Source organism: Lepidochelys kempii, chromosome 10 (genome assembly GCF_965140285.1).
Source record: "Lepidochelys kempii isolate rLepKem1 chromosome 10, rLepKem1.hap1, whole genome shotgun sequence".
NCBI lineage: Eukaryota > Metazoa > Chordata > Testudines > Cheloniidae > Lepidochelys > Lepidochelys kempii.
In genome coordinates this window covers 38,405,226-38,431,196 of record NC_136389.1, presented here as the reverse complement: position 1 = coordinate 38,431,196, position 25,971 = coordinate 38,405,226, and the positions used below count along the sequence as shown (strand labels likewise).

At 45.2% G+C, this 25,971-nt stretch overlaps 1 protein-coding gene across 4 annotated transcripts in view; it reads right to left on the bottom strand.

Annotated features, from left to right (window-relative positions):
* The window catches only part of CRAMP1 (cramped chromatin regulator 1), a 121,095-nt gene that overhangs the window by 81,804 nt on the left and 13,320 nt on the right, over window positions 1-25,971 (bottom strand). For all 4 annotated transcript variants that reach the window (XM_073362971.2, XM_073362970.2, XM_073362972.2 and 1 more), the window contains exons 3-6: window positions 23,693-23,886; window positions 22,525-22,678; window positions 19,173-19,256; window positions 10,244-10,292 (exon numbers count right to left, since the gene is read on the bottom strand). In XM_073362971.2, the coding sequence (XP_073219072.1) occupies window positions 10,244-10,292; window positions 19,173-19,256; window positions 22,525-22,678; window positions 23,693-23,886 (481 nt within the window). The remainder of the gene's footprint in view (window positions 1-10,243; window positions 10,293-19,172; window positions 19,257-22,524; window positions 22,679-23,692; window positions 23,887-25,971) is intronic.

The following is a 25,971-nucleotide window of genomic DNA, read 5'->3' as shown; positions in this document are numbered from 1 at the left end:
ATTAATGAGTATCAAAACAGAAACAGCCTGCAACTAAAGTAGTTATCTTAAAAATATGCTCTTCCTTCTTAGCTCTTGGTTTCTTTTAACCACAGATGTTTCCAAACCTAACAAAGTGCTGAATATTTAAAAACTGATATTACACAAAATATGATTAAGAATCTTTAGTATTAGGAAATGCTGTGGATGTGTACTATCTGCTGAAATAGAGCTTGTGATGTTTGCGGCCTTTCTGCAGTATAGATTCCAATTTGATTTAGGTATTGAGAGATTAATTGAGAGTTATCAAACATGAATGTCAAATGACAATTCTAATCCTACAGCATGTCCAAGCACCCAACTCCCAGCAAAATCAAAGGGAACTCAAGCACAGCACCTTGCAATATCTTTCTTACACCAAACAAAGCAACCCTCTGAGTTTAACTGAGAATGCAAGCATTCATCAAATGGACACAAAATTAAAAATTTCTTACTTGTGCTTTTAACATTATTATTATTCAATGTATTTGAATTCTCTGATTTGTCAGAGATGCTGTACACATTACCATTGATGCCGTTTTTGTTTTGAATTTCTCTCAGTTTAGACACATCCATCTACCCACTTACAGCCCCTATGACCACAGTATCCAAGCACCACACAATCTCTAATACATTTAACATTAGCACACTGCCCTGTGCTGGCACTAGAGGCACACAGAGATTAAGTGACTTACTCAAGTTCACCCAGGATGTCTGTGACAGAGCAGGTACCTGAACATAAACCTCCCACTTGCTAGGCTAGTGGTCCCGCCCACTGGTTCATCCTTCCTCTAACAGATTACTTGGTTTCCCCTTCTAGTCTTTATGAACTAACACACAACTCACACTGGATTTACAAACACAGACAGAGTAGGTTTAAATCCCCCACATATGCGTTCAGTGAATTTAAAAAAATCCAAAAGGAACATTTATCTTGAGCCTAGGCTTTGTAAAACCTTTGTTTACTAAACAAAACATAAAATTTGGGCCTAAATCCGCCAGTATCACTTTTAATAACTCTAATACGATATCATGTGATTGGAATAATAGAGACTTGGTGGGATAACTCACATGACTGGAGCACTGTCATGCATGGGTATAAACTGTTCAGGAAGGACAGGCAGGGGAGAAAAGGTGGAGGAGTTGCACTGTATGTAAGTGAGCAGTATGATTGCTCAGAGCTCCAGTATAAAACTGGAGAAAAGCCTGTTGAGTGTCTCTGGGGTAAGTTTAGAGGCGAGAGCAACAAAGGTGATGTTGTGGTGGGCATCTCCTATAGACCACCAGGATGAGGTAAACGAGGCTTTCTTCAGGCAACTAACAGAAGTTTCCAGATCACAGGCCCTGGTTCTCATTGGGGACTTCAAAATCACCCTGACATCTGCTGGGAGAGAAATACAGCAGTGCACAGGCAATCCAGGAAGTTTTTGGAGTGTTGGGCACAACTTCCTGGTGAAAGTGCTGGAGGAACCAACTATGGGCCGTGCTCCTCTTAGCCTGCTGCTCACAAACAGGGAAGTAGAAGTGGGTGGCAACCTGGGCAGCAGTGACCATGAGATGGTCGAGCTCAGGATCCTGACAAAAGGAAGGAAGGAGAGCAGCAGAAAAACTTCTGAAAAACCAGATTTTGATTCCCGCAGGGAACTGATGGGCAGGATCCCCTGGGAGGTTAATATGAGAGGGAAAGGAGTCCAGGAGAGCTGGCTGTATTCTAAAGAAGCCTTATTGAGGGTGCAGGAACAAACCATCCCAATGTGCAGAAAGAACAGCAAATATGGCAGGCAACCAGCTTGGCTTAACAGTGAAATCTTCAGTGAGCTTAAACACAAAAAAAGAAGCTTACAAGAAGTAGAAACTTGGACAGATGACTAGGGAGGATAAAAAACATTGCTCGAGCATGCAGGGGTATAATCAGGAAGGCTAAAGCACAATTGGAGTTCCAGCTGGCAAGGGATTTGAGGGGTAACAAGAAGGGTTTCTACGGGTATGTTAGCAACAAGGTTGCGGTCAGGGAAAATGGGGACCCTTACTAAATAGGGGAGGCAACCTAGTGGCAGATGATGTGGAAAAAGCTGAAATACTTAATGCTTTTTTTGCCTCGGTCTTCACAGACAAGGTCAGCTCCCAGGCTGCTGCACTGGACAGCACATTATGGGGAGGAGGTGAGCAGCCCTCAGTGGTGAAAGAACAGGTTAAGGACTATTTAGAAAAGCTGAACATGCAAAAGTCCATGGGGCCGGATGCAATGCATCCGAGGGTGATCAGGGAGTTGGCTGATGTGATGTGAGTAGTTACTACAACTCCTGAGGAAGCTCGTAGAAGGAAGGTAATATGGATGGGGGCGTGTTCAGCTGTTGTGACTTGCACTGGATGTGCCATGTTTGTCTTTCTTCTACAGGACAGAAGCGACTTTGTCTGTACAAAGTGCAAGCTGGTCTCCATATTGGAAGAGAAGGTTCAAGGTCTGGAGAAACAAGTATTGACCGTGCGTTGCATAAGAGAAACTGAAGATTTCCTGGACAGACGTCAGGATCTGCTTCTACGGGCACAACATTCTGAAGATTCAGAGCAGGCTGCGCAGCGGGGACAGGAGGACGGTGAAGAAATTTGGCAGCATGTGACCTCCAGAAGAAAGGGGAGCCATGTACCAACAATACAGATACAGGTAAGCAACCATTGTCATGTTCTCACCACAGGTACTAATGCGGAGAGTGGACTAGATGATACATCTGAGGGAAGGAGACTCCGTCAATTGGAAGGCATGAGATGCGCTGTCCTAGGGATGGGGGTTCCACGACCACTGCTCCCAAGAGAAGGAGGTGGGTGGTGGTGATCGGGGACTCTCTCCTCAGGGGGGCTGAGTCATCTATCTGCTGCCCCGACCGGGAAAACCGAGAAGTCTGCTGCTTGCCAGGAGCTAGGATTCACGATGTGACGGAGAGACTGCCGAGACTCATCAAGCTGTCGGATCGCTACCCCTTGCTGCTTCTCCACGTCGGCACCAATGATACTGCCAAGAATGACCTTGAGTGGATCACTGCGGACTACGTGGCTCTGGGAAGAAGGATAAAGGAGTTTGAGGCGCAAGTGGTGTTCTCATCCATCCTCCCCTAGGAAGGAAAAGGCCTGGGTAGAGACCGTCCAATTCTGGAAGTCAACAAATTGATATGCAGGTGGTGTTGGAGAGAAGGCTTTGGATTCTTTGACCATGGGATGGAGTTCCAAGGAGGAGGAGTGCTGGTTGTTTGTTTGAAAAGTGTGAATTGGGAGTGCTTTGTTCCAGGTGAGCCTTGAGTGGGCCTGACTGTTATAAAAAGCCAGTCAGCTGCGAACCAGCCGAGCGGCAAACAGCAGAGAGGCTAACAGAGGGAGTTTGCCTGGGATCTGTCTGAGAGGAGGTACGCTAAGCGCTGCATTAGGGTGGCTGTGTTGGTAAGTATCTGAGTGTTGGTGAGTATCTATGTGGCTCTGGGAAGAAGGATAAAGGAGTTTGAGGCGCAAGTGGTGTTTTTGTCCATCATCCCCATAGAAGGAAAAGGCCTGGGTAGAGACTGTTGAATTGTGGAAGTCAACGAATGGCTATGCAGGTGGTGTCGGAGAGAAGGCTTTGGATTCTTTGACCATGGGATGGTGTTCCAAGAAGGAGTGCTAGGCAGAGACGGGCTCCACCTGACAAACAGAGGGAAGAGCATCTTCGCAAGCAGGCTGGCTAACCTAGTGAGGAGGGCTTTAAACTAGGCTCACCGGGGGAAGGAGACAAAAGCTCTGAGGTAAGTGGGGAAGTGGAATACCGGGAGGAAGCAGGAGGAGAGTGCAAGAGGTGAGGGCTCCTGACTCATACTAAGAAAGAGGGACAATCAGTGAGTTATCTTAAGTGCCTATACACAAATGCAAGAAGCCTGGGAAACAAGCAGGGAGAACTGGAAGTCCTGGCACAGTCAAGGAATTATGATGTGATTGGAATGACGGAGACTTGGTGGGATAACTCACATGACTGGAGTACTGTAATGGATGGATATAAACTATTCAGGAAGGACTGGCAGGGCGGAAAAGGTGGGGGAGTTGCATTGGATGTAAGAGAGCAGTATGACTGTTCAGAGCTCTGGTATGAAACTGAGGAAAAACCTGAGAGTCTCTGGATTAAGTTTAGAAGTGTGAGCAACAAGGGTGATGTCGTGGTGGGAGTCTGTTATAGACCACCAGACCAGGGTAATGAGGTGGACGAGGCTTTCTTCCCGCAACTAATGCAAGTTACTAGATCGCAGGACCTGGTTCTCATGGGAGACTTCAATCACCCTGATATCTGCTGGGAGAGTAATACAGTAATGCACAGACAATTCAGGAAGTTTTTAGAAAGTGTAAGGGACAATTTCCTGGTGCAAGTGCTGGAGGAACCAACTAGGGGCAGACCTCTATTGGACCAGTTGCTCACACACAGAGAAGAATTAGTACGGGAAGCAAAAGTGGATGGGAACCTGGGAGGCAGTGACCATAAGATGGTCGAGTTCAGGATCCTGACAAAGGGAAGAAAGTAGAGCAGCAGAATATGGAGCCTGGACTTCAGAAAAGCAGACTTTGACTCCCTTAGGGAACTGATAGGCAGGCTCCCCTGGGAGAGTAACATGAGGGGGAAAGGAGTCCAGGAGAGCTGGCTGTATTTTAAAGAAGCCTTATTGAGGTTACAGAGACAAACCATCCCGATGTGTAGAAAGAATAGTAAATATGGCAGGCGACCAGCTTGGCTTAACAGTGAAATCCTTGCTGAGCTTAAACATAAAGGAAAAAAGCCTACAAGAAGTGGAAGATTGGACAAAGGACCAGGAAGGAGTATAAAAATATTGCTCAGGCATGCAGGAGTGAAACCAGGAAGGCCAAATCACACTTGGAGTTGCAGCTAGCAAGGGATGTTAAGAGTAACAAGAAGGGTTTCTTCTGGTATGTTAGCAACAAGAAGGTGGTCAAGGAAAGTGTGGGACCCTTACTGAATGAGGGAGGCAACCTAGTGAAAGAGGATGTGGAAAAAGCTAGTTGTACTCAATGCTTTTTTTGCCTCTGTCTTCACGAACAAGGTCAGCTCCCAGACTACTGTACTGAGCAGTACAGCATGGGGAGGAGGTGACCAGCCCTCGGTGGAGAAAGAAGTAGTTCGGGACTATTTAGAAAAGCTGGACGAGCACAAGTCCATGGGGCTGGATGCGCTGCATCCGAGGGTGCTAAAGGAGTTGGCGGATGTGATTGCAGAGCCATTGGCCATTATCTTTGAAAACCCATGGCGATCGGGGGAGGTCCCAGACGACTGGAAAAGGGCTAATGTAGTGCCCATCTTTAAAAAAGGGAAGGAGGAGGATCCTGGGAAATACAGGCCAGTCAGCCTCACCTCAGACCCTGGAAAAATCATGGAGCAGGTCCTCAAGGAATCAATTCAGAAGCACTTCAAGGAGAGGAAAATGATCAGGAACAGTCGGCATGGATTCACCAAGGGAAAGTCATGCCTGCCTAATCTAATTGCCTTCTGTGACGAGATAACTGGCTCTGTGGATGAGGGAAAAGCAGTGGACATGTTATTCATTGACTTTAGCAAAGCTTTTGATACGGTCTCCCACAGTATTCTTGCAGCAAGTTAAAGAAGTATGGGCTGGATGAATGGACTATAAGGTGAATAGAAAGCTGGCTAGATCGTCGGGCTCAACGGGTAGTGATCAATGGCTCCATGTCTAGTTGGCAGCCAGTATCAAGCAGAGTGCCCCAAGGGTCGGTCCTGGGGCCAGTTTTGTTCAATATCTTCATTAATGATCTGGAGGATGGCGTGGATTGCACCCTCAGCAAGTTTGCAAATCACACTGAACTGGGAGGAGAGGTAGATATGCTGGAGGGTAGGGATAGGATACAGAGGGACCTAGACAAATTAGAGGATTGGGCCAAAAGAAATCTGATGAGGTTCAACAAGGACAAGTGCAGAGTCTTGCACTTAGGACGGAAGAATCCCATGCACCGCTACAGACTAGGGACCGAATGGTTAGGCAGCAGTTCTGCAGAAAAGGACCTAGGGGTTACAGTGGACGAGAAGCTGGATATGAGTCAACAGTGTGCCCTTGTTGCCAAGAAGGCCAATGGCATTTTGGGATGTGTAAGTAGGGGCATTGCCAGCAGATCGAAGGATGTGATCGTTCTCCTCTATTCGACATTGGTGAGGCCTCATCTGGAGTACTGTCCAGTTTTGGACCCCACACTACAAGAAGGATGTGGAAAAATTGGAATGAGTTCAGTGGAGGGCAACAAAAATTATTAGGGGGCTGAAGCACATGACTTAGGGGGAGAGGCTGAGGGGGACTGGGTTTATTTAGTCTGCAGAAGAGAAGAATGAGGGAGGAGTTGATAACTGCTTTCAACTACCTGAAAGGGGGTTCCAAAGAGGATGGATCTAGACTGTTCTCAGTGGTAGCAGATGACAGGACAAGGAGTAATGGTCTCAAGTTGCAGTGCGGGAGGTTTAGGTTGGATATTAGGAAACCTTTTTCACTAGGAGGGTGGTGAAGCACTGGAATGAGTTACTTAGGGAGGTGGTAGAATCTCCTTCCTTAGAGGTTTTTAAGGTCAGGCTTGACAAAGCGCTGGCTGGGATGGTTTAGTTGGGGATTGGTTCTGCTTTGAGCAGGGGGTTGGACGAGATGACCTCCTGAGGTCCCTTCCAACCGTGATATTCTATGATTCTAGAGCCATTGGCCATCATCTTTGAAAATTCGTGGCGATCGGGGGACGTCATGGATGATTGGAAAAAGGCAAACATAGTGCCCATCTTTAAAAAAGGAAAGAAGGGGAATACAGGGAACTACAGACCGGTTAGCCTCTCCTCATTCCCTGGAAAAATCGTGAAGCAGGTCCTCAAGGAATCCATTTTGAAGCACTCAGAGTAGAGGAAGGTGAACAGGAACAGTCAACATGGATTTACTAAGGGCAAGTCATCCCTGACCAACCTGATTGCTTTCTGTGATGAGATAACTGGCTCTCTGGATGAGGGGAAAGTGGTGGACGTGATACACCTTGATTTTAGCAAAGCTTTTGATACGGTCTCCCACAGTATTCTTGCCAGCAAGTTAAAGAAGTATGGATTGGATGAACGGACTATAAGGTGGACAGAAAGCTGGCTAGATCGTTGGGCTCAATGGGTAGTGATTAACAACTCGATGTCTAGTTGGTAGCTGGTATCAAGCGGTGCCCCAGAGGTCGGTCCTGGGGCCAGTTCTGTTCAACATCTTCATTAATGATCTGGATGATGGGATGGATTGCACCCTTAGCAAGTTTGAGGATGACACTAAGCTGTGGGGAGAGGTAGATACACTGGAGGGTAGGGATAGGGTCCAGAGTGACCTAGACAAATTGGAGGACTGGGCCAAAAGAAATCTGATGAGGTTCAACAAGGACAAGTGCAGTCTCTTGCACTTAGGAAGAAAGAATCCCATGCACTGCTACAGGCTGGGGACCGACTGGCTAAGCGGCAGTTCTGCAGAAAAGGACCTGGGGATTACAGATGAGAAGCTGGATATAAGTCAACAGTGTGCCCTTGTCGCCAAGAAGAATAACAGCATAGCGGGCTGCATTAGTAGGAGCACTGCCAGCAGATCGAGGGAAGTTGTTATTCCCTTCTATTCGGCACTGGTGAAGCCACATTTGGAGTACTGCGTCTAGTTTTGGGGCCCCCACTACAGAAAGGATGTGGGCAAATTGGAGCAAGTCCAGCAGAGGTCAACAAAAATGATTAGGGGGATGGGACACATGACTTATGAGGAGAGGCTGAGGGAATTAGTCTTATTTAATCTGCACAAGAGAAGAATGATGGGGGGGATTTGATAGCAGCCTTCAACTACCTGAAGGAGGGTTCCAAAGAGAATGGAGCTAGGTCAGGGGTCTCAAACTCAAAATGACCATGAGGGCTACATGAGGACAAGTACATTGGCCCAAGGGCCGCATCACTGATCCCCCCACCCCTGTGCTGCTCCGGCCCCGCTCCCACTCTACCCTTTTCATGAGGCCCTACCCCTGCCCCTGCCCCACCCCTTCCCCGTCCCCATTCCAACCCCTTCCCCGATCAATACTTGCTATTTGCGGCCCTGGTTTTCAGTTCAGCTGCAAAGGTTCTGACCAACATATCTAGTCATTTAGTTTTGATAAATAATGAGTGAGGATCTTGTGGAAAGTCAGAGATGCTGCATGGTCTAAGTAGAATGAAAGACGTCAAGACCCTAAATTCAAGTCCCAGCTATGCCAGTAACTTGCTGGGTAGCTCCTCACTGTTCCTCTGCATCTCAAAGTTTCCCCGCTTGTCAAATAAGGCTAAAACTTACCTATCTCATATGGGGACTGTGGAGATAATCTACTTTCATATATATGTTTCCTGTTGTGTTTGGGAAGGGGGAAGAGAAAGATCGCCTGTGACTAAGAGTGTGATTATGGCTTTCTAACAGGACGTGGGGTAACTTCCACAGCACAGTGAGCTGGAGAAAGAAGGTTTTAGTCCATATTGTATTTGACTATGCATGTGGAGTTGGGGGGCTGTGTCTCTACCCATCTTTCCTGGATTAATGTACACAGACTACTATTTGGGTAATGGAAATATAATTTTACACGCTGCTTTTGTGCAGCTTGCTCATCGGAATGACAGGATACTTTTTGGGCAGAAAGAGGATGTCCCTATTCTGCCTGATAAGAGCAGAGTCAATCTGTGCTATTTCATCTGCCAAAGAGTGAATAATTCTGGATTTCCCAATAAGAAAAGTAAAACCTATCAAAACTCAATCTCTTAATATGCCCTGGAGTATAAATATATTTAAGTGCAAGGATCCACACTTCTGAAATGCTTGGATAGGAGACAAAATCTTTGTAAGATAAATATCTAACTTTCTCCCAGACAATCACCATTTGGTTAGAACAGATAAGATTAATGAAAACTAAGGCCCCAGTCCAGCAAAGTAACACTGACAGGAAAACCCCTGAGCCTGTAAACATCACACTACAGGACGGGGCCTAAATTTGCTAAAAATGAACATGTTCTTGTCATTATGTTGTGCTGCTCAGAGTACTTGGATGACACTGACTTTATAAGAGATCCCCAATTCACCATATACCTATTTCCTAAAGTCTAGGTGTTAGAATAATGAGCCATTTAGAAATGCCTGAAATAAAAATATCACTAGTACTCCCTTAACACAAATGCAGTAACTAAACAGGCCTACAACTGGTGAAACTGTTCATATACTCTAATACAGTTATGCTTATTAAAAAATGTTTAACTGAACATTTGTGCAAGAGCACAAAACAGCTATCAAAGCAAAACAGTGATGGGAAGAAAAAAAGAAAAGCAGACTAAAAATCTCAAAATTTAAAAAAGGATTATATGTAAAATTACATGGCTGGCACACAAGAGCAAACCCAAGTGGTAATTTTTAGCACATCACTTTTGCTCTAATTTTAACAGACAGAAGCAAACTATCTAGTTAACAGAACAGCTATCAGGCTATTCCAAGATTTGTGATCCTATTGCAAGTCTTACAAAAGAAGTGCACCCTGGAGATGGGAAGTCATTAAGAGGGGAGGTCAAATGCTCCATTGTAAGGCTCATTATAACTGTGTACAAGGAAAGGACTTGAAGAAGCTGTCAGCATTGAAAAGCAGAACAATTCAATTACTTACTTCCCCTGCCCCCTCCAGAAGTATTTCATGCATTCATTTCTAAAAGTAGTAGAACTTCCTACCACTTATATAATCTAGGGGATAGTGCAGTTCAGGAGTGAGGCCCCAATCCTGCTTGAAGTCAAGGAAACTACTCATGCTTACAGTCAAGTACATCCATAAGTGTTAATAGGATCGAGACCTAAGGTACATTGGCAGAGCTGTGTGAAGGCCTAAAACCACAGTAGTATCAGTGCTGAAAGTCATATTCTGTACATTCAATCAACTTAAAAAAAAAAAGACATCTTCTACAAAGCATTCACACACTATCAGGGAATGTCTTAAACTTTACCCTGGTGTATTTACTATTTAAATTAGTTTGCCTCTCAGGAAAAGGTAGGGGAAAATATGAAACAAGGTTATTTCATGTTTTTCAGCATATTAAATCAAATTACAGCCCTTACAAAGTAATAAATGCTCCCTGCACTGGGCCATCAACTCAGCAATCAAGCTGCTTTATGATCTGATTTTATTAGTTGCGAAAAAAAATTACACTTACCCAATTTGAATGAGCTCATTAAGTTTTGTTGCATTTTTATCATCCATACCTTTAAGTGAAAAAGAAAACAAACACAACACACTATATTAAGAATTAAATAATAGGACACAGAAATGATAATCATGTCTGCTTGCCTTATAGTTTATGATGTTGTATTACAATGGGAAGATGCTTTTGATTAGCATAAAAATACCAGGGCTACAAAAAAGTTCCTGAACATATTCTATTCATATGCCTCAGTATAGTACAATTCAGTTTAAGCAAGACAAGTAGGGTTTATACACACCTTGCTGTGTTAATTACATTTCAGACACAGATTAAAAAAGAAAAGTTCATCAGTTCTGCAAAGGCCTTAGGTTTCTGGGTGTGGATCTGACACTGCAGTATTGACAGCAAAGATACCTGCTCTTCATGCTCTGTTGCTAAGGCAGCACAGCACTATGGAGAAGCCTGAAACCTTCACAAGTTTGGATGCAATACAAGAAAAAAACCCACATACACCCACGTCCTATGCAATGTACTGCACATTTTGAAACACATATTATGACAACTTGATTTATATCCTCTAAGATAGCAAAGCCTAAACCTACTTGCAGAGGAATTGACCTTTCCCCAGCAATGCTGGAAGTCATTCCTGATACACTTTCATCCTTCCATGGCATCTGCAATTTCTGGGAATGCAGACAACCACCTAGTTCCCAAAGGAAAGGGAAATAAGCGGATTCTGGCAAGCAACAGGGTAGACCTGCGATAATACCTGGGAGGGGAGGTTGCTGCTCAAGTCTGTTGGGCAAATGGAAACAAAGAATTTTCAAGGTGAGGGTGAAGATGGTACATAAGAGGATGCAAAAAAATTATTAGATAATACATAGTTGCACAGACAACATGCATGCATCACCAAGATGACTGAGCGACACTTGATTTCCTGTCACAGCCAAGGTGGGGTCAGTTGATGCTCCTGGTCATTCTAAGACAAGGTGTGGAGAAGCAGGAAATACACTGTTGGTGTTTTCTATTGACAATGCAACCTGCCCTACCTTTGTCATGAAGCAGATCAAAATTGCTTCTCCAAGATTGATGAGCACACTGGAGATCTTTGAACTAACAGAATAAAGTGAGTATGAACAGTCTAAACAGTCCCAACAGTCCATTTCATGAGATAATAAAGTAAAATCCCACAGTGAGGAGAGAATGTAGTAAGAAGTCCCCAGGTGCAACACTATACTGTAGGGAATTCAAATGATCCACCAATTATGCCTTCTTGTTTTGTTATTTTATAAATAATCCAGTCTTTAAAAGGAAATAAAAGTTGAGAACATTCTACATTTAGTTCCCACATCCCCACCAGCAAAGCTATACACATAGATGCTACACCATCCCTGCTAGGGCACTGGTCCCACCAAAAATGCTTGAGACCAGACTGAATGAAACACATAGGACACATAGTGCAGACAGGGTTAAAGAAGTTGATTTATTTAGAATGCATCTTACTGAACAGTTAAAGTTTTTATTGCTGATTAAGACTGGTAATGTTTATTCATTAAGTATTTATTATTATATAAAGATTTAAGGCCCGACTTGGAGAACAGCATCATCCCAGACTCTCATTTTGGAGGCACAAATAATGGCAGATGCAAGTGATATAGTTTATATATTTAATTGCTTGATTTTCAGGAACCACCAGGTAGCCAGATATATAAATCACATGTATTTCACCTGTAAAACTGTGGATGGTTCTTAAAAAAAAAGAAAAAAGAAAGGACAGTTACTTACCTTCTTGTAATTGTTGTTCTTCGAGACGTGTTTTTCACAGCCAGTCCAATCAGGTGTGTGCGCGTCGCATGCATGGTCGTCAGAAACTTCTTCCCTCAGCAGCTCCCATTGGGTCAGCTAGCAAACCGCCTGGAGTGGCGCCCTCATGGCACTCAATATATGACCCTGCTTCAGTTCCTTCTTGCCGGCTACTCCAACAGAGGGGAAGGAGGGTGAGTATTGGAATGGACGAGAACACCATATCTCGAAGAACAACAGTTACAAGAAGGTGAGTAACTCTTTTCTTCTTCGAGTGTTTCATGTTGATTCCAATCAGGTGACTCCCAAGCTCTCCCATGGGGGTGGGGTTGGAGTTAAGGAATCACTGATTTGAGAACCGCTCTGCCAAAAGCTGTGTTGTTTCTAGAATGCTGGATGATGGCATAGTGGGTGGTAAACATGTGCACCGAGGACCAGGTTGCTGTTCTGTAGATCTCCTGGATGGGCACCTGGACCAGGAAAGCGACAGACAAGGCTTGAGCTCGTATCGAGTTGGCCGTAATAGCCAGGGCTGGGAAGTTGGCGACGTCATAATAGGTACGAATGCAGTCCGTGATCCAGGAAGAAATGCATTGTGAGGAGACCAGAAGCCCCTTCATCCGGTCTGCCACTGCTACAAACAGTTGGTTTGACTTTCCAAAAGGCTTTGTGCGCTCGGTGTAGAATGCTAGCGTTCTCTGCACATCTAGTGAGTGAAGCATCTGCTCCTGTGCAAGAAAACTGGTAGAAAAATGGCAAAGAGTCCTGTATAAGGTGCCACAGGATTCTTTGCCGTTTCTACAGATCCAGACTAACATGGCTACCCCCTCTGATACTTGGTAGAAAAATGTTTTGGCCAATGTGGAATTGGGATACCACCTTGCGCAGGAAGGCTGGGTGCAGCCTGAGCTGTATTTTGTCTTTGTGGAAGACTGTAGGGGGGGCAGAGGTTAACGCTTTTAACTCTGACACCCTCCTGGCTGACCAGGAATGCCATCTTCCATGAGAGATACAGAAGGAAGCATGTAGCCAGTGGCTCAAATGGGTCCCCCATAAGCCTAGGTAGGACCAGATTGAGGTCCCAAGTAGATGGATGGAACTGTGGATATAGCCATTCCATGCCCTTAAGGAAAGGGGCCACCATAGGGTTGGCGAATACCAAATGACTTAACTCTCCCGGATGGAACACTGAGATGGCCGCGAGGTGTACTTTGATGGATGATCCGGCCAAACCTTGCTGCTTCAGTTGCAGTAGATACTCCAGGATGAATAGTATAGATGCCTGAAGCGGAGGTACGCAACTGTGCTCACACCAGCACAAGAACCTTTTCCACTTAGCTAGGTAAGTGGCCCTGTTGGAAGGTTTCCTGCTACCAAGCAGTGATTCTGTGCATTGGAGCTCCATTGGGTTTAGCCATGAAGCTTCCAAGCCATGAGATGTGGGGACTGGAGGTCCGGTTGAAGCGGGTGGCCGTGGTCCTTTGTGATCATATCAGGGAGGAGTGGCAGCTCGATTGGGGTGTCCACTGACAGCTCCAGAAGCATGGTATACCAGTGTTGGTGTGGCCATGCAGGGACCAGCAGAATTACCTCCTCGTCTCTGCTGATCTTGAGTACCACCTTGTGGATGAGTGGTATCAGAGGGAAGGCATACAGTAGACTGTTCCCCTAGGGTAGCATGAACACGTCTGAGACAGAGCCCAGATTATGCTTTTGGAAAGAGCAAAATATTAGGTCTACCCGGGAAAACCTCCACCTTTGGAAGATGGAATGTATGACGTCCGGCCGGATAGACCAGTTGTAGTTGCAAAACAACCTGCTGAGGTGGCCTGCAAGCTTGTTCCGTACTCCTGGGAGATAGGAGGCCTCCAGGTAAATGGAGTGAGCTATACAAAAATCCCACAGCTGGAGAGCCTCCTGACAGAGAGGGGAAGAGCGGGCTCCGCCCTGCTTGTTTATGGTGGTAGTGTCAGTCACCATGGCCATGCGCTGACCTTGTAATCTGGTATGGAATGTCTAGCAGGTTAGTCTCACCACTCCGAGATCCTTTATGTGGAGGTTCAACAAGGACAAGTGCAGAGTCCTGCTCTTAGAACAGAAGAATCCCATGCACTGCTACAGACTAGAGACCGAGTGGCTAGGCAGCAGTTCTGCAGAAAAGGACCTATGGGTTACAGTGAAGGAGAAGCCGGATATGAGTCAACAGTGTGCCCTTAAAAAGAACAGGAGTACTTGTGGCACCTTAGAGACTCAATTCTTGTTGCCAAGAAGGCTAACGGCATTTTGGGCTATATAAGTACGAGCATTGCCAGCAGATTGAGGGACATGATCATTCCCCTCTATTTGACATTGGTGAGGCCTCATCTGCAGTACTGTGTCCAGTTTTGGGCCCCACACTACAAGAAGGATGTGGAAAAACTGGAAAGAGTCCAGTGGAGGGCCACAAAAATGATTAGGGGACTGGGACACATGACTTATGAGGCTGAGGGAACTGAGCTTATTTAGTTTGAAGAAGAAAAGAGTGAGGTGGGATTTGATAGCAGCCTTCAACTACCTGAAGGGGGGTTCCAGTAATGGTCTCAAGTCACAGTGGGGGAGGTCAAGGTTGGATATTAGGAAAAAATATTTCACTAGGATGGTGGTGAAGCACTGGAATGGGTTACCTAGAGAGATGGTGGAATCTCCTTCCTTAGAGGTTTTTAAGGTCAGGCTTGACAAAGCCCTGGCTGGGATGATTTAGTTGGGGATTGGATTTAGCAGGGGGTTGGATTAGATGACCTCCTGAGGTCCCTTCCAACCCTGATATTCTATGATTCTATGGAACAGGATCTCGGACTGCGACCACCTGCCCTGAGTCTGTAGGTCTCCTAAGTGGGCCTCCCAACCCAGATCTGACGCATCCGTTACTAAGGTCATGGACGGTTGAGGGGTGCTGAATGGGACTCCTTCGCAGACCATGCGAGGGTCCAACCAGCAGCCTAGGGTATTTAAGGCTCGTGCCGGTACAGTTACTACTGAGTCAACTGTCTCAACCTGGGTGATAAGATGAGGCAAACCATGCCTGGAGTGATCTGAGCCTCAGCCTGATATACCTGACCACACAGGTGCATGCCGCCATGTGTCCAAGAAGACTGAGGCATGTCCTCGTGGTTGTGGTGGGGTATCATCTGAGAGTCTGAATGATGTCTGACAGTGTTTAGAATCTGGTCTCTGGTAGTATGGCTCTTGCCTGAACTGAGTCCAACACTGCCTCAATGAATCCTATTTGCTGGGTGCGTGATAATGTTGGCTTGTCCACATTGAAGAGGAGACCTAATCTCTGGAATGCATCTCTGACTAACCAGACCTGGGACTCCACCTGCTCCCTGGAGCACCATTGCAGTAGCCAGCCATCGAGGTAGGGATACACCTGCCTCTTGCAGAGAAAGGCCATGACCACAGACATGCACTTGGTGAACACCCTAGGGGCTGTTTATATCCTGAATGGGAGCACTGTGAACTGATACTGTATGCAGTGGATAACAAACCTCAGGAAACATCTGTGGGCTGGCCAAATGGCAATATGAAAGTAGGTTTCTTTCATGTCAAAGGCAGCATACCAGTCCCCCGGATCCAGGGAAGGGATAACTGCGCTCAGGGAGACCATGCAGAAGTTCAACTTTACCATAAACTGCTTGAGTCCTTGCAGATTTGAGATGGGTCTGAGACCCCCTCTTTGCCTTGGGGATGAGGAAATAATGTGAACAGAATCCCTTGTCCCATAGCTCCTGAGGAACCTCCTCCACTGCCCCTACGGCGAGGAGAAATTGTACCTCCTGGATAAGGAGTTGCTCGTGAGAGGGGTCCCTGAAGAGGGACGGGGAAGGGGGGGTAGAAAGGAGGGGAGGAGCAGAATTAGAGAAAATATCCCATTTCTACTGTGCGAAGAACCTAGCGGTCCCATGTTATATGAGACCATGCACGGTAGAAGTGGGGTAGATGATTCAGAAAGTGGAGAGAAGGATCTGGGATAGTGGCTGGTACGCCGTCCTTGGGCGTCCCTTCAAAATCCTTGCTTGGATCCCAACAATGGCTTGGTCGGGCCCTGCCCCTGGCCTGAGGGATGGTTAGAAGGTCTATGCCTATTGTTCCTGCCCCTACAGCAGTAAGTATCTTGCTTTGGGCAGGGCTGGTATTGCCTCTGCTGCTGCTGGGGTTGAGGCTTGAAGGGCTCTCTCTGTGTAGCAGGAGTGTGCATCCCCAGAGATTTCATAGTTGCCCTCAAGTCTTTTAGGCTGTGAAGCCTTGAGTCTGTTTGGTACAAAAACAGCCTTGTGTCCTCAAAGGGAAGGTCCTGCAGGGTCTGCTGAACTTCCAGGGGAAGCCCGGAAGCTTGGAGCCATGCAGTTCTCCTCATGACCACCCCAGAGGAGATGCTACATGCTGCAGAGTCAGCCAAGTGGAGGGAGGCCTGCAGAGATGTCCTGGCCACTGCCTCCTCGACCAGAGGTGAGAACTTCACCTTCAACTCAGTGGGGAGCAACTCCTTGTATTTGGACAGAGTCCCAAGAGTTAAAATTATATCTGCTGAGGATAGCTGGTTGGTTGGCTAGCCTCAGTTGTAGGCCCCCCACAGCATAAACTTTCCTGCCAAAGAGGTCCGTACATTTGGCCTCTTTAGCCTTGGGTCCCGGTGCCTGTTGCCCCTGGAACTCCTTCTCATTCACCGCCAAGATCACCAGGGAGCAAGGGTGTGGGTGGGAGAATAAAAACTTGTATCCCTTGGAGGGAACGAAGTATTTCTCTCCACATTCTTGGCGGTGGGCAGAATGGAGGCTGGAGTCTGACACAGAGTATTATAGTTGTCGTGAATAGTTTTAATGACTGGCAACGACACCTGGAAGGACCTTCTGGGGCGATAATGTCCACCATCCGGTCCTCTGACTCAATGATTTCCTCCCCCTGTAGGCCCATGTTACGGGCAATGTAGTGGAGTGGGTCCTGGTGTGCCCTGTGGTCAATGGGCAGATGACCTGAAGCTGACACTCCTGCCACAATCTCATCAGGCGAGGATGACGAGAAAGCAAGTGGGGATACAGGGTCCTCGTGGCCCTCTATGTGCCCACGTTGCCCCTGGGTTGCATTGGACTTGTCCATTGGTTCGACACAGTCAGATGTGACCTGGGCTATGGGTGGGTCTGGAACATACTACCCTGTAGTATGAGGAGGCAGTCTGGATAGGGTCGCCTCTGTAACCCAAGGAGCAGGTCCATCCATCAGTAACCGGGAAGGATGATGTCCCAATGCCACCAACCTAGAAACTCTTGAAGGAGTATCCTGGGCCTGATGGAAAGCCCACGGCATCCAGAAGGACCATTGCATGGCAGATGGCCACTGTGGCTGCAAGGCCGACTGTGCGTGTCTCTGGCGCTTATCCGACCTATGTTTATTGTACCACGAGTAATAGGAGTCGGCCTCAGAGTCAGAGGATCCCAAGGGCGATGACCACAGTGGTGCCGACGATCCCTGAGCCGGCGGTTGGTGCCGAGAGAAAGAAGCCGGGGATCGGAGCTGCGACAATCATGTTGGGAATCAGTGCTGGCAGTCCCACTACCGAGACTGGTGCCACATGTACGGTGCTGAAGAACGGCTGTTGTGCTTCGGTGCTGTGTCTAGGTGCCAGCCCAGCAAGGGTGTTCGCGATCGGTGCCAAAAACCTCGGTGCCGAAGACACAAATTGTTGAACTCCCGGCACTAGGCAATCTTGTACCAAGGCCAGCGCCGGGCAGTGCTGCGGCAATGGAGACCGGGAACAGTGCCAGTCCGGCAACAAGGAGAGCCTTATCATTGCGGGCTTACCTCTAGATGGCACCCATCTAGGCGGTGCCAGAGGCGTCTCTCTAACAGCAAGGGGCTGAGGTGCAGTAATTTCTATAAGCTCTTTGGCAGCCTCAAAAGTGTCCGGGGTGGAAGGGTGCTCCAACGCCTTGACCAGGCACTGCCCTGTCAGAGAGTCACGGAGTGCCAGGCTCAATGGTGCCACCTGGCGCGCTGGAGTCAACAGCACAAGGTCTTGCTGCTTGGAAGTCGAGTCCTTCCTCTGGGGCAGCAAAGTCTCCCCGATGGTCTCAATCTCTGAGGAGAGCGCCCTCTGTCCGCTGCCTTATGGCGCTTGTGGGCCATCGGAGATGTTGACCGGTGCTGGGGCGCTGCTCCTTGCTGTGGTGCTGGGGATCTTCATTACCAAGGGTGCCTCACAGCGTAGTCCTTCCTTGGTACCGATTTGTGGACCGATGCCAGAGCACTCTGCACCAAGCTCGGGCCCGGGCCTTGGTAGTCAGGTGCTGCTGGACGGAGTGTGGCTTCCATTAACAACTGCTTCAAACAGAAGTCGCATTCCTTTCTAGTTCTGGGCTTGAAAGCCTTACAAATCTTGCAGTGCTCAGACTGATGTGACTCCCCTAGACACCTCAGGCACGAGTCATGGGGATCGCTATTGGGCATAGACTTTCTGCATATACCGCAAGATTTAAATTCCTAGGCTTGAGGCATGCCCCGAAGCCCAAGGTGGGATGAGGGGAGAAAGTATAGACTTGGTGAGTGGGATCAAACTACAAATAACAATTAACTACTAAACAAAAACAGGGTAGGACTAGGTAATAGGCTAAGGGAACACTTGCAAGCAAAATGCAGTTCCAATGCTGCCACAGATGGTAAGAAGGAACTGAAGGGGGATCGGGTCAGCAGGGTCATATATTGAGCACCATGAGGGCACCACTCCAGGGGGCTCCCTAGCCGACCTGACGGGAGCTGCTGAGGGAAAACGTTTCCAACGACCACGCATGCGGCGCGTGCACCCCAATTGGCATTAACGTGAACAAGCACTCGAAGAATAAAATAAAATCAGGCCTGTGTTTTCTGCATTATCTGCATAAAGAAAGCTAAATAAATATTATGTTAAAGAAAAATGGGAATCCCATGTGACTGGCCAAAAAAATTCTTCTAGGGAAAAAAATCCCTTAAGAAAGCTACACTACACAGAATTGCACCAATACAACAGGCAGACATTTTGAAAGCAACCAAAGCACAACAGTACAGGTCAAGCCCAGTCCTCACGGTAGATTCTAGAGTAAAAGAACTAGAGGAAATTCATACTCACAGCCCCCAATCTTCTTCCTTAGTTCCCCATAACAGACTAAGCCATAAAGCTCCAGAGAGGATTTTTTCAGACCTTGAGAAAACACTGTAAAACAAAATAGGTATCAGGCGAAATATGAGACAGAGAGCGCCCTCTCTGCAGATATGCCACTAGCTGCAATAGACCAAGTAACTTTCCTTAGTGAAAGGGACAAAAATCCACATATTTAACAAATACACAAAGATCTCACTGCAGATAGCTCTAAGTCCTATTTCACAGTAATGCTAAATCAGAGGAGTGCATGTATTTCATAGCTATGACTTTATATCTTGGAAATGCAACATTTTTATACAAGATCAAAAACTTAGAAGAGATTTCACAGAATTTTAACAAAACGTTTCAGCAAAATGAACTGAAGTTAGAGGTGACAATTTGCTATTACCCCACAACTTCATCACCACTCAAGTTAGCTGTCTATAACTATAATCAAATTAAGTTTCAAGACACATTGATGCCTTCTAGAAAACTCAAATATACGTACGTCTGTGTGTTGAGTCACACACACACTTGAGTTTTCTAGAAGATATCAGTACATTTTGAAATTTAATATATGTATTTTTTCTAAATTTTGGGTCAATTTCTGTAATTTTTTCTTCCAACAACAGAATACATTGGTGTGGGCATTTTATTTGTATTGTGGTAGCATGTTACAGCTTATATCCACAGCTAGTGTTAAAGAAAACCCTTTGGCATACAAATCAGACCAAGAAATATTTATACCTGATGCTGCGGTGACCATTGCAATTCTCTTTGATTTGCAGGCTACAAATAAGTCCAAAATTCAGCCATATGCATTTTCACCAGTACTCAAGTTTAGCCACATGCTCCTCAGATTCTTAAGCCTCTACACTGGCAGCTAAGAAGCTTTCATACCTTGCAGATTTAGGTATTTTACTTTCATTTATTCATTTCTGCTTATCCAGACCACAACTGACGATCTACTTTGGAAGGACTTCTGAACTTATATGCACATAGGCTTCTTCCAATGCTGAATTTTCAGGGTCATTTATTTTTAAATTAAAAACTAAGGCTTGTTTGATCTCACAAACTGTGACCATCTTCTGTGTATAGAGGGAACATTCGAAGAATACCTATGCTAACTGTGCTTTACAAATGGAAATCATCTTAAAAATCCTAATCTTAAGGGGCAAGACCAATCAATTTTTAAAGGGATTTTACTGTAGAGCCTTTACATGCTGTTTCTGTTTTCCGAGAAGCATGCTGTAACACATGCTAAAGAACTACTTTCATTTGCAACTGGTCATCAGCACTGAAAAATCTTATCTATCTCTCTCAGACAAGCACACTTCTTTAATAAGAGTAGTTGTAGCTGTAAAAATTAACGGGATGAACTGATTGTGGGGATGATGGCAAAAGTTAAAGAACTGTTTAAGGGCAAATGTATTTAACCACCTTCTAGATGTAACAATATATACTCCTGAGGGAATTCTGCGCTACTACACACACGTAATTAATGAGTCACGCATCTTTTTAATTTTTTGCGCAGAAAAAAAAGGCCTCTGCTGAAATGTTGCTGCAGTTCTGCCTTTTGCCCCCCAGATGGTGCTGTGGCAATAGAACAGCGGCAGCTCCCAGCCAGCAAGGGAAAAGAAAGAGCCTGCCTTTTTTGCAGCACCTGTCACGCCAGGTCAGGAAACAGACAGCATACGGTGCTGGGCGGTCAGACAGGGGCTCATAAGGGCCAGTGGGGGAGGACAAACTGGGGCAGGGGCTGAATGGGAGTGGAGGCACAGGACCACAGAGGGGAGGGAGGTGCAGGGCCACAGGGACACATGTGGGGGAGGGAGGACACGTGGTCAGGGGGTGCAAGGACACATGGGGTACAGGAACATTGGGACAGGAGCAGATGTGCCTGACTGAATGGGAGAGGATAGGAGTCAGCCAGGGTCTGCATGGAAGAAGCTCCCTCCCAATCCCGCCCTGCCCCCCCAAAAAACCTGTTCCATACTTTTCCCAACCATACCCAACAACCCTCCAATTTCACACCCAGGCTCCTTCCCAGCAATTTACTTCCCTCTCTCTCAGTTCCTCCGTTATCTTTGACTCCCGCAAGTCTCTTCTGAGGGGTGCAGGAAATGTGGTTCTGTATTGTAGTTTAAATGAATTATTACTCGAAGTTCTGTATTAATATGCCTAGTAAAGAATCTATTTGTTAAAAAACATTTCCTGAATCTTTTTTGTTGTCTGTATTGTTAAACATAGTTGCTGACAGGTATTTTGAAATAAATGACCAGAAATAATTGAAACTGGTGTGATTATACTGTGTTATTTTGACAAATAAAATATGCAGAATTTTGCAGAATTTTAAAATATTGTGTGCAGAATTTTTATTTTTTTGGCGCAGAATTCCCTCGGAGTACAATGTACAACTACAATACAGGATCAGTAGAATATGAAAACTAAGGGGACCTGTACTTGCTGCTCAACTTGCTAATATAAGAGGCACTCCTGATTAGTTCTTTTGAATGTTAAAAGATATTACAAGTTTGGAATTCACACACTTTGCAAGACAGATTTTTTTTAAGTCCATCATCTAGACAAGGTTACCGGCAAACAGTCCTGGACCCTAGTTTCACTAAGTACATACAATTCAAGTGAATTCAGAACTCAGTTAGTACTAATTACTATCACAGGTATGAATCACTATTGCCAGTTACTTGGCTATCTGGTTTCCCCACCACTGTCCAACAAGGGGGAAAAACACATACATTGCGTAGGATTACCTTGGATTGTCCAATCAGTGAAATAAAGTAACTTAGACGTTTACTGAGTATACAAGTGCAAGAAAAGTTCACCATTTTGGCCATATGTTAGCATGCAGACTAATTTGCTTCTTACTGGATTTTGCTTGACCCAAGAAGTTAGGAACACCGAAGTCATGATTTGCTACAATGCTCTGGCTGTCTATCATCGCAGTCAAAACGCTTGGAGCGGTGACATCCAGGATATGTTGGAAGATACATCTCTTTAATCTGGCTTTTTGCTGATTAGGTCAATAGTTAGATGAATATTTATTATAGGTGCATGGGGTTAGTAACAGAGGAATGGTCTTGTTTTCTAACTGGAAAATATTTTGTTTTAAATTTGTGAGAGTGAGCCTATTTGTGGCCATGACAGGTACAGTACAAGGTATTCAGTGATATCTTAATAGTATCTGATATTTATTTTTCTTATCTTCACCATTCCTGTGCTCTGAGATCATATTAAAATACAGGGCTCCAACTCCCACCAAAAGGAATACTCATCCCAGACCCTGAGCTGGTCATGGAATCCACTCCCACTGCATACTCACCATTATCAAAATCAATATATTTAGAGATCTTGTGCCAGGTGCGGTAGTAGAAGTGCCGGACCTGCTCTTTGTTCTTCACCATGCTTGCTGGTTTACCTTTCTTCTTGTACTTCAGGGCAATGTTGTTCTGAATAGCTTCAAAGTCCTTCCCATGCTGAAAAAGTACAAGATTCAAAACCAATTAAAGAACAAAGTACAGAGGATAAAAAGGATGAGGAATCCCATCTAATGACACAGACTATCGTCTTCTGGACTTTATGATCTAGCTAGGGCTTTTCCATTTCTCCTATCCAGTTATAGGCCTGGCCAGATCCTGTTTAGGAGTTTAAGACTGCATGACAGCCGATGTGAGAGGGTTGTTCTTTGCCAAAGAAGTTTTCCATTTCTAACTTCTATAAAAAAAACTCTATAATAAAGAACTGAGGTTATGCTGCCGTGTAAAAAAAATAATGCAGCACAATTGTATACATTTTATTTCTGAAGGTTGAGATGGGGGCACCATATGTATTTTTCCCCACTGGAAACAATTTACACTACTTTTAAATTGTGCTTTTATTACAGTCATTTTGTAAATGAAAATAAAATACTAATCACATGATTTCATTGTCAGGGCTTGTGTGTTCATTATGGAATGCTCACATCTTGCTGAGGATTTAACATTTTGTTTTTTCAGGCAGATGGAATAAAATAGAGAAATGGCCCTATCAATGCACAGGAATGATGCAAGTTTGTTCATTACATCTCGAGACAGGCACTTTATTTTAATAGACAACCTCAAACATGTACAAATTCTATGGACAAGGGAAGAAAACAGGAGGTTTGGGGGTTGCATGCATATAGTAAACTGATTTCTTCTTCTAGCTTCACAGTGCCTGATGATTTTAAGCAGATAGCTTTGGTTCTGCCTCAGTGCAAGAAGATGGACTTGACTTCAAGATCCCTTCCAGCCCTACCTTCTTATGATTCTATGGTTCACATGCATTGTGCAGCCAATTGTGCTCACTTGTATACAGGATATGTGCACATACAAAACCAATCTGAAATGTCATCCTCTACAAACTCCCAAATCAAGTTTTCATTTAAACATAAAACCAAGCCAGCCAAGCATGGGCTCCATAAGAAGCACCAGGCCAGCTGCCTGCCTTTCTTCTTCCATATACAAACACACCTCATAAAGTCCCTCAAAGAAGGTATTCTTGTCCTCTGTGCTCCATGATTCCCACTGACGTCTGACCTTCTTTCCTTCCTCCTTCTCTCCACTTGAGGTCCCCAGGCTCCTGGCGGCAGTCTTAGAACTCCCAGCAGGAACACTGGGAGGAATTCCTGATGTGCTACCAGATGAGGTCCCTCCATTATCTGTCCCTTTAGACAACAAAAGTGAAATTAGAAGCATTGTGAGAGGTCACATAAAGGGGAAAAATCCTAGAGAATTAAAAGAAAATATCTGATTTCTTGACTGTACCATGTTTTCCAAGGTTTTCACCTGAAACACATTAGGCAGATGATGAGTTGCTGAAAGCTATGAAAAGCAGCAGTATGCCTCAGCAGGAGGGTTAGCAGGCAAACATAATGAAGGCTGGAGTGGGTCAATTGTACATCTCCAGAGAGATGGAAGATAGGTGAGAGCATCTCTCTTCAGAGGTGCTAGAGGGATGATGCAAGCTGCAGTCCCTATACTGGTATATAATAAAAGTACATATGCCCTGGCACAGCTGAAAAGAACCTAAACACAATGTTGAATAGTGATGTGCACATGAGTAATCCACTGAACTGAGGGCTGCAAGATCCAGCTTTAAAACTCAAAACTGCAATACCTCAATTGATTAAAAAAGAAGCACTAATAAATGATCACATCATTCATTGGAGCAGTGTTCTCAGTAATCCCCTCTGCTGTACATAAAGCAGTATCTTTGGAGTGTGATGACTCTGAAGTTGTGAGCTGTATCTCAAAGACGAACAAGCCCCCCATCGTCAACACCCAGTCGCATGTTGGTCTGACTGCTCTCCATAAACACAACTGCCTGTCTGGAAGCAGCACCCTTGTGCTTAGGTATACTTAGATATTTTTGAGGTCAGGCTTGACAAAGCCCTGGCTGGGATGATTTAGTTGGGGATTGGTCCTGCTTTGAGCAGGGGGTTGGACTAGATGACTTCCTGAGATCTCTTCCAACCCTGATATTCTATGATTCTTGTCAATTTGTCAACACTCCAAAAGGCAAGATTCAGAGAGTAGCAGAATCATGGGAACAGTGAATGATAAAGCTGAATGGAAAAGGAGGTAGCTTAAAAGAAAACGGTAGGGAAGATGAAGATGAAACTAAGTGCAAAGGAGGTGAGAGGAAGGAGGGAAGAGAATTTCAGGGAATGGAAATAAGGCAAGAGTTAAGGTATGTTGACACTGCGCAGGTTACAGCGCAGCCGCGGCAGCACTGTGACGTGGGCAGCAGAGACATGCTTTATCGCTGGGGGAGAGCTCTCCTGGCAATTAAAAAAACCGCACCATGAACGAAGGGTGGTAGCTTTATCGCTGGGAGTATGGTTCCCAGCGATAAAGCGCCGTCTATACTGGTGCTTTTCAGCACTAAAACTTTTGTCGCTCAAGGGGGTGTTTTTTTCAGACCCCTGAACAACTAAAGTTTTAGCGCTGAAAGTGGCAGTGAAGACACAGCCTAAGTCATAGTGCAATAAGGTTCCATATTACAATTATTTCATAATAACAAAAGCATTTTAGCTTCTGCATTGTTCTGGTACGATCGCTTTGGGTTCTCATGGGCTCCAGCATACTAGCGGCTTTCCAAACAGTGCAAAAGTAGAAAAAATTCTCTCCTCCTCCTCCAAGAATCCTAAATTTATTAATCCCCCACAATTCAGATGTCATTGAAGGGAGTTGGAGCTCTTCTCTATTCACCTTAACAGTTCTTTAGCTAGAAAAACCCTAGATTGACAATCAGTGATAGAATACAGCATAATACTAATTTACAAATCTGACTGTTCTCACAAAAAACATTGCCCAACCCCACTTCTCTATAAAGATTTTAGAATGTTTACTGACTACGTTACATTTTAAAAACAAACACTATCTTCAATAACATGCTATGAAGCACTAACGTTTTAAAATTAGACTACCATTGTCAAAATAGAGATACATTTTGTCACACAACAGCCTCCATTTTAATATTAAACCTGAGTTTAATACATCATAAAACATTACACTGATGACCACTTCTCTAGCTAGCTATCACATTTGGTTGAAATATTGGATACTCATACTGTCCTCACACATAATATTTACCTTTGTGTCATTTTGTATGCCCTGCTTTCCTGTTATTTTAAAGAGAATATGTTGCCTTGATTTGTTTTTATTATTGTTGTTTGTGAAATTTTGTGAACTGATGAGTAAGCAGTAAATTTCCCAGCTCTTTGTGTGAATTAGCAAGATTCTATTAT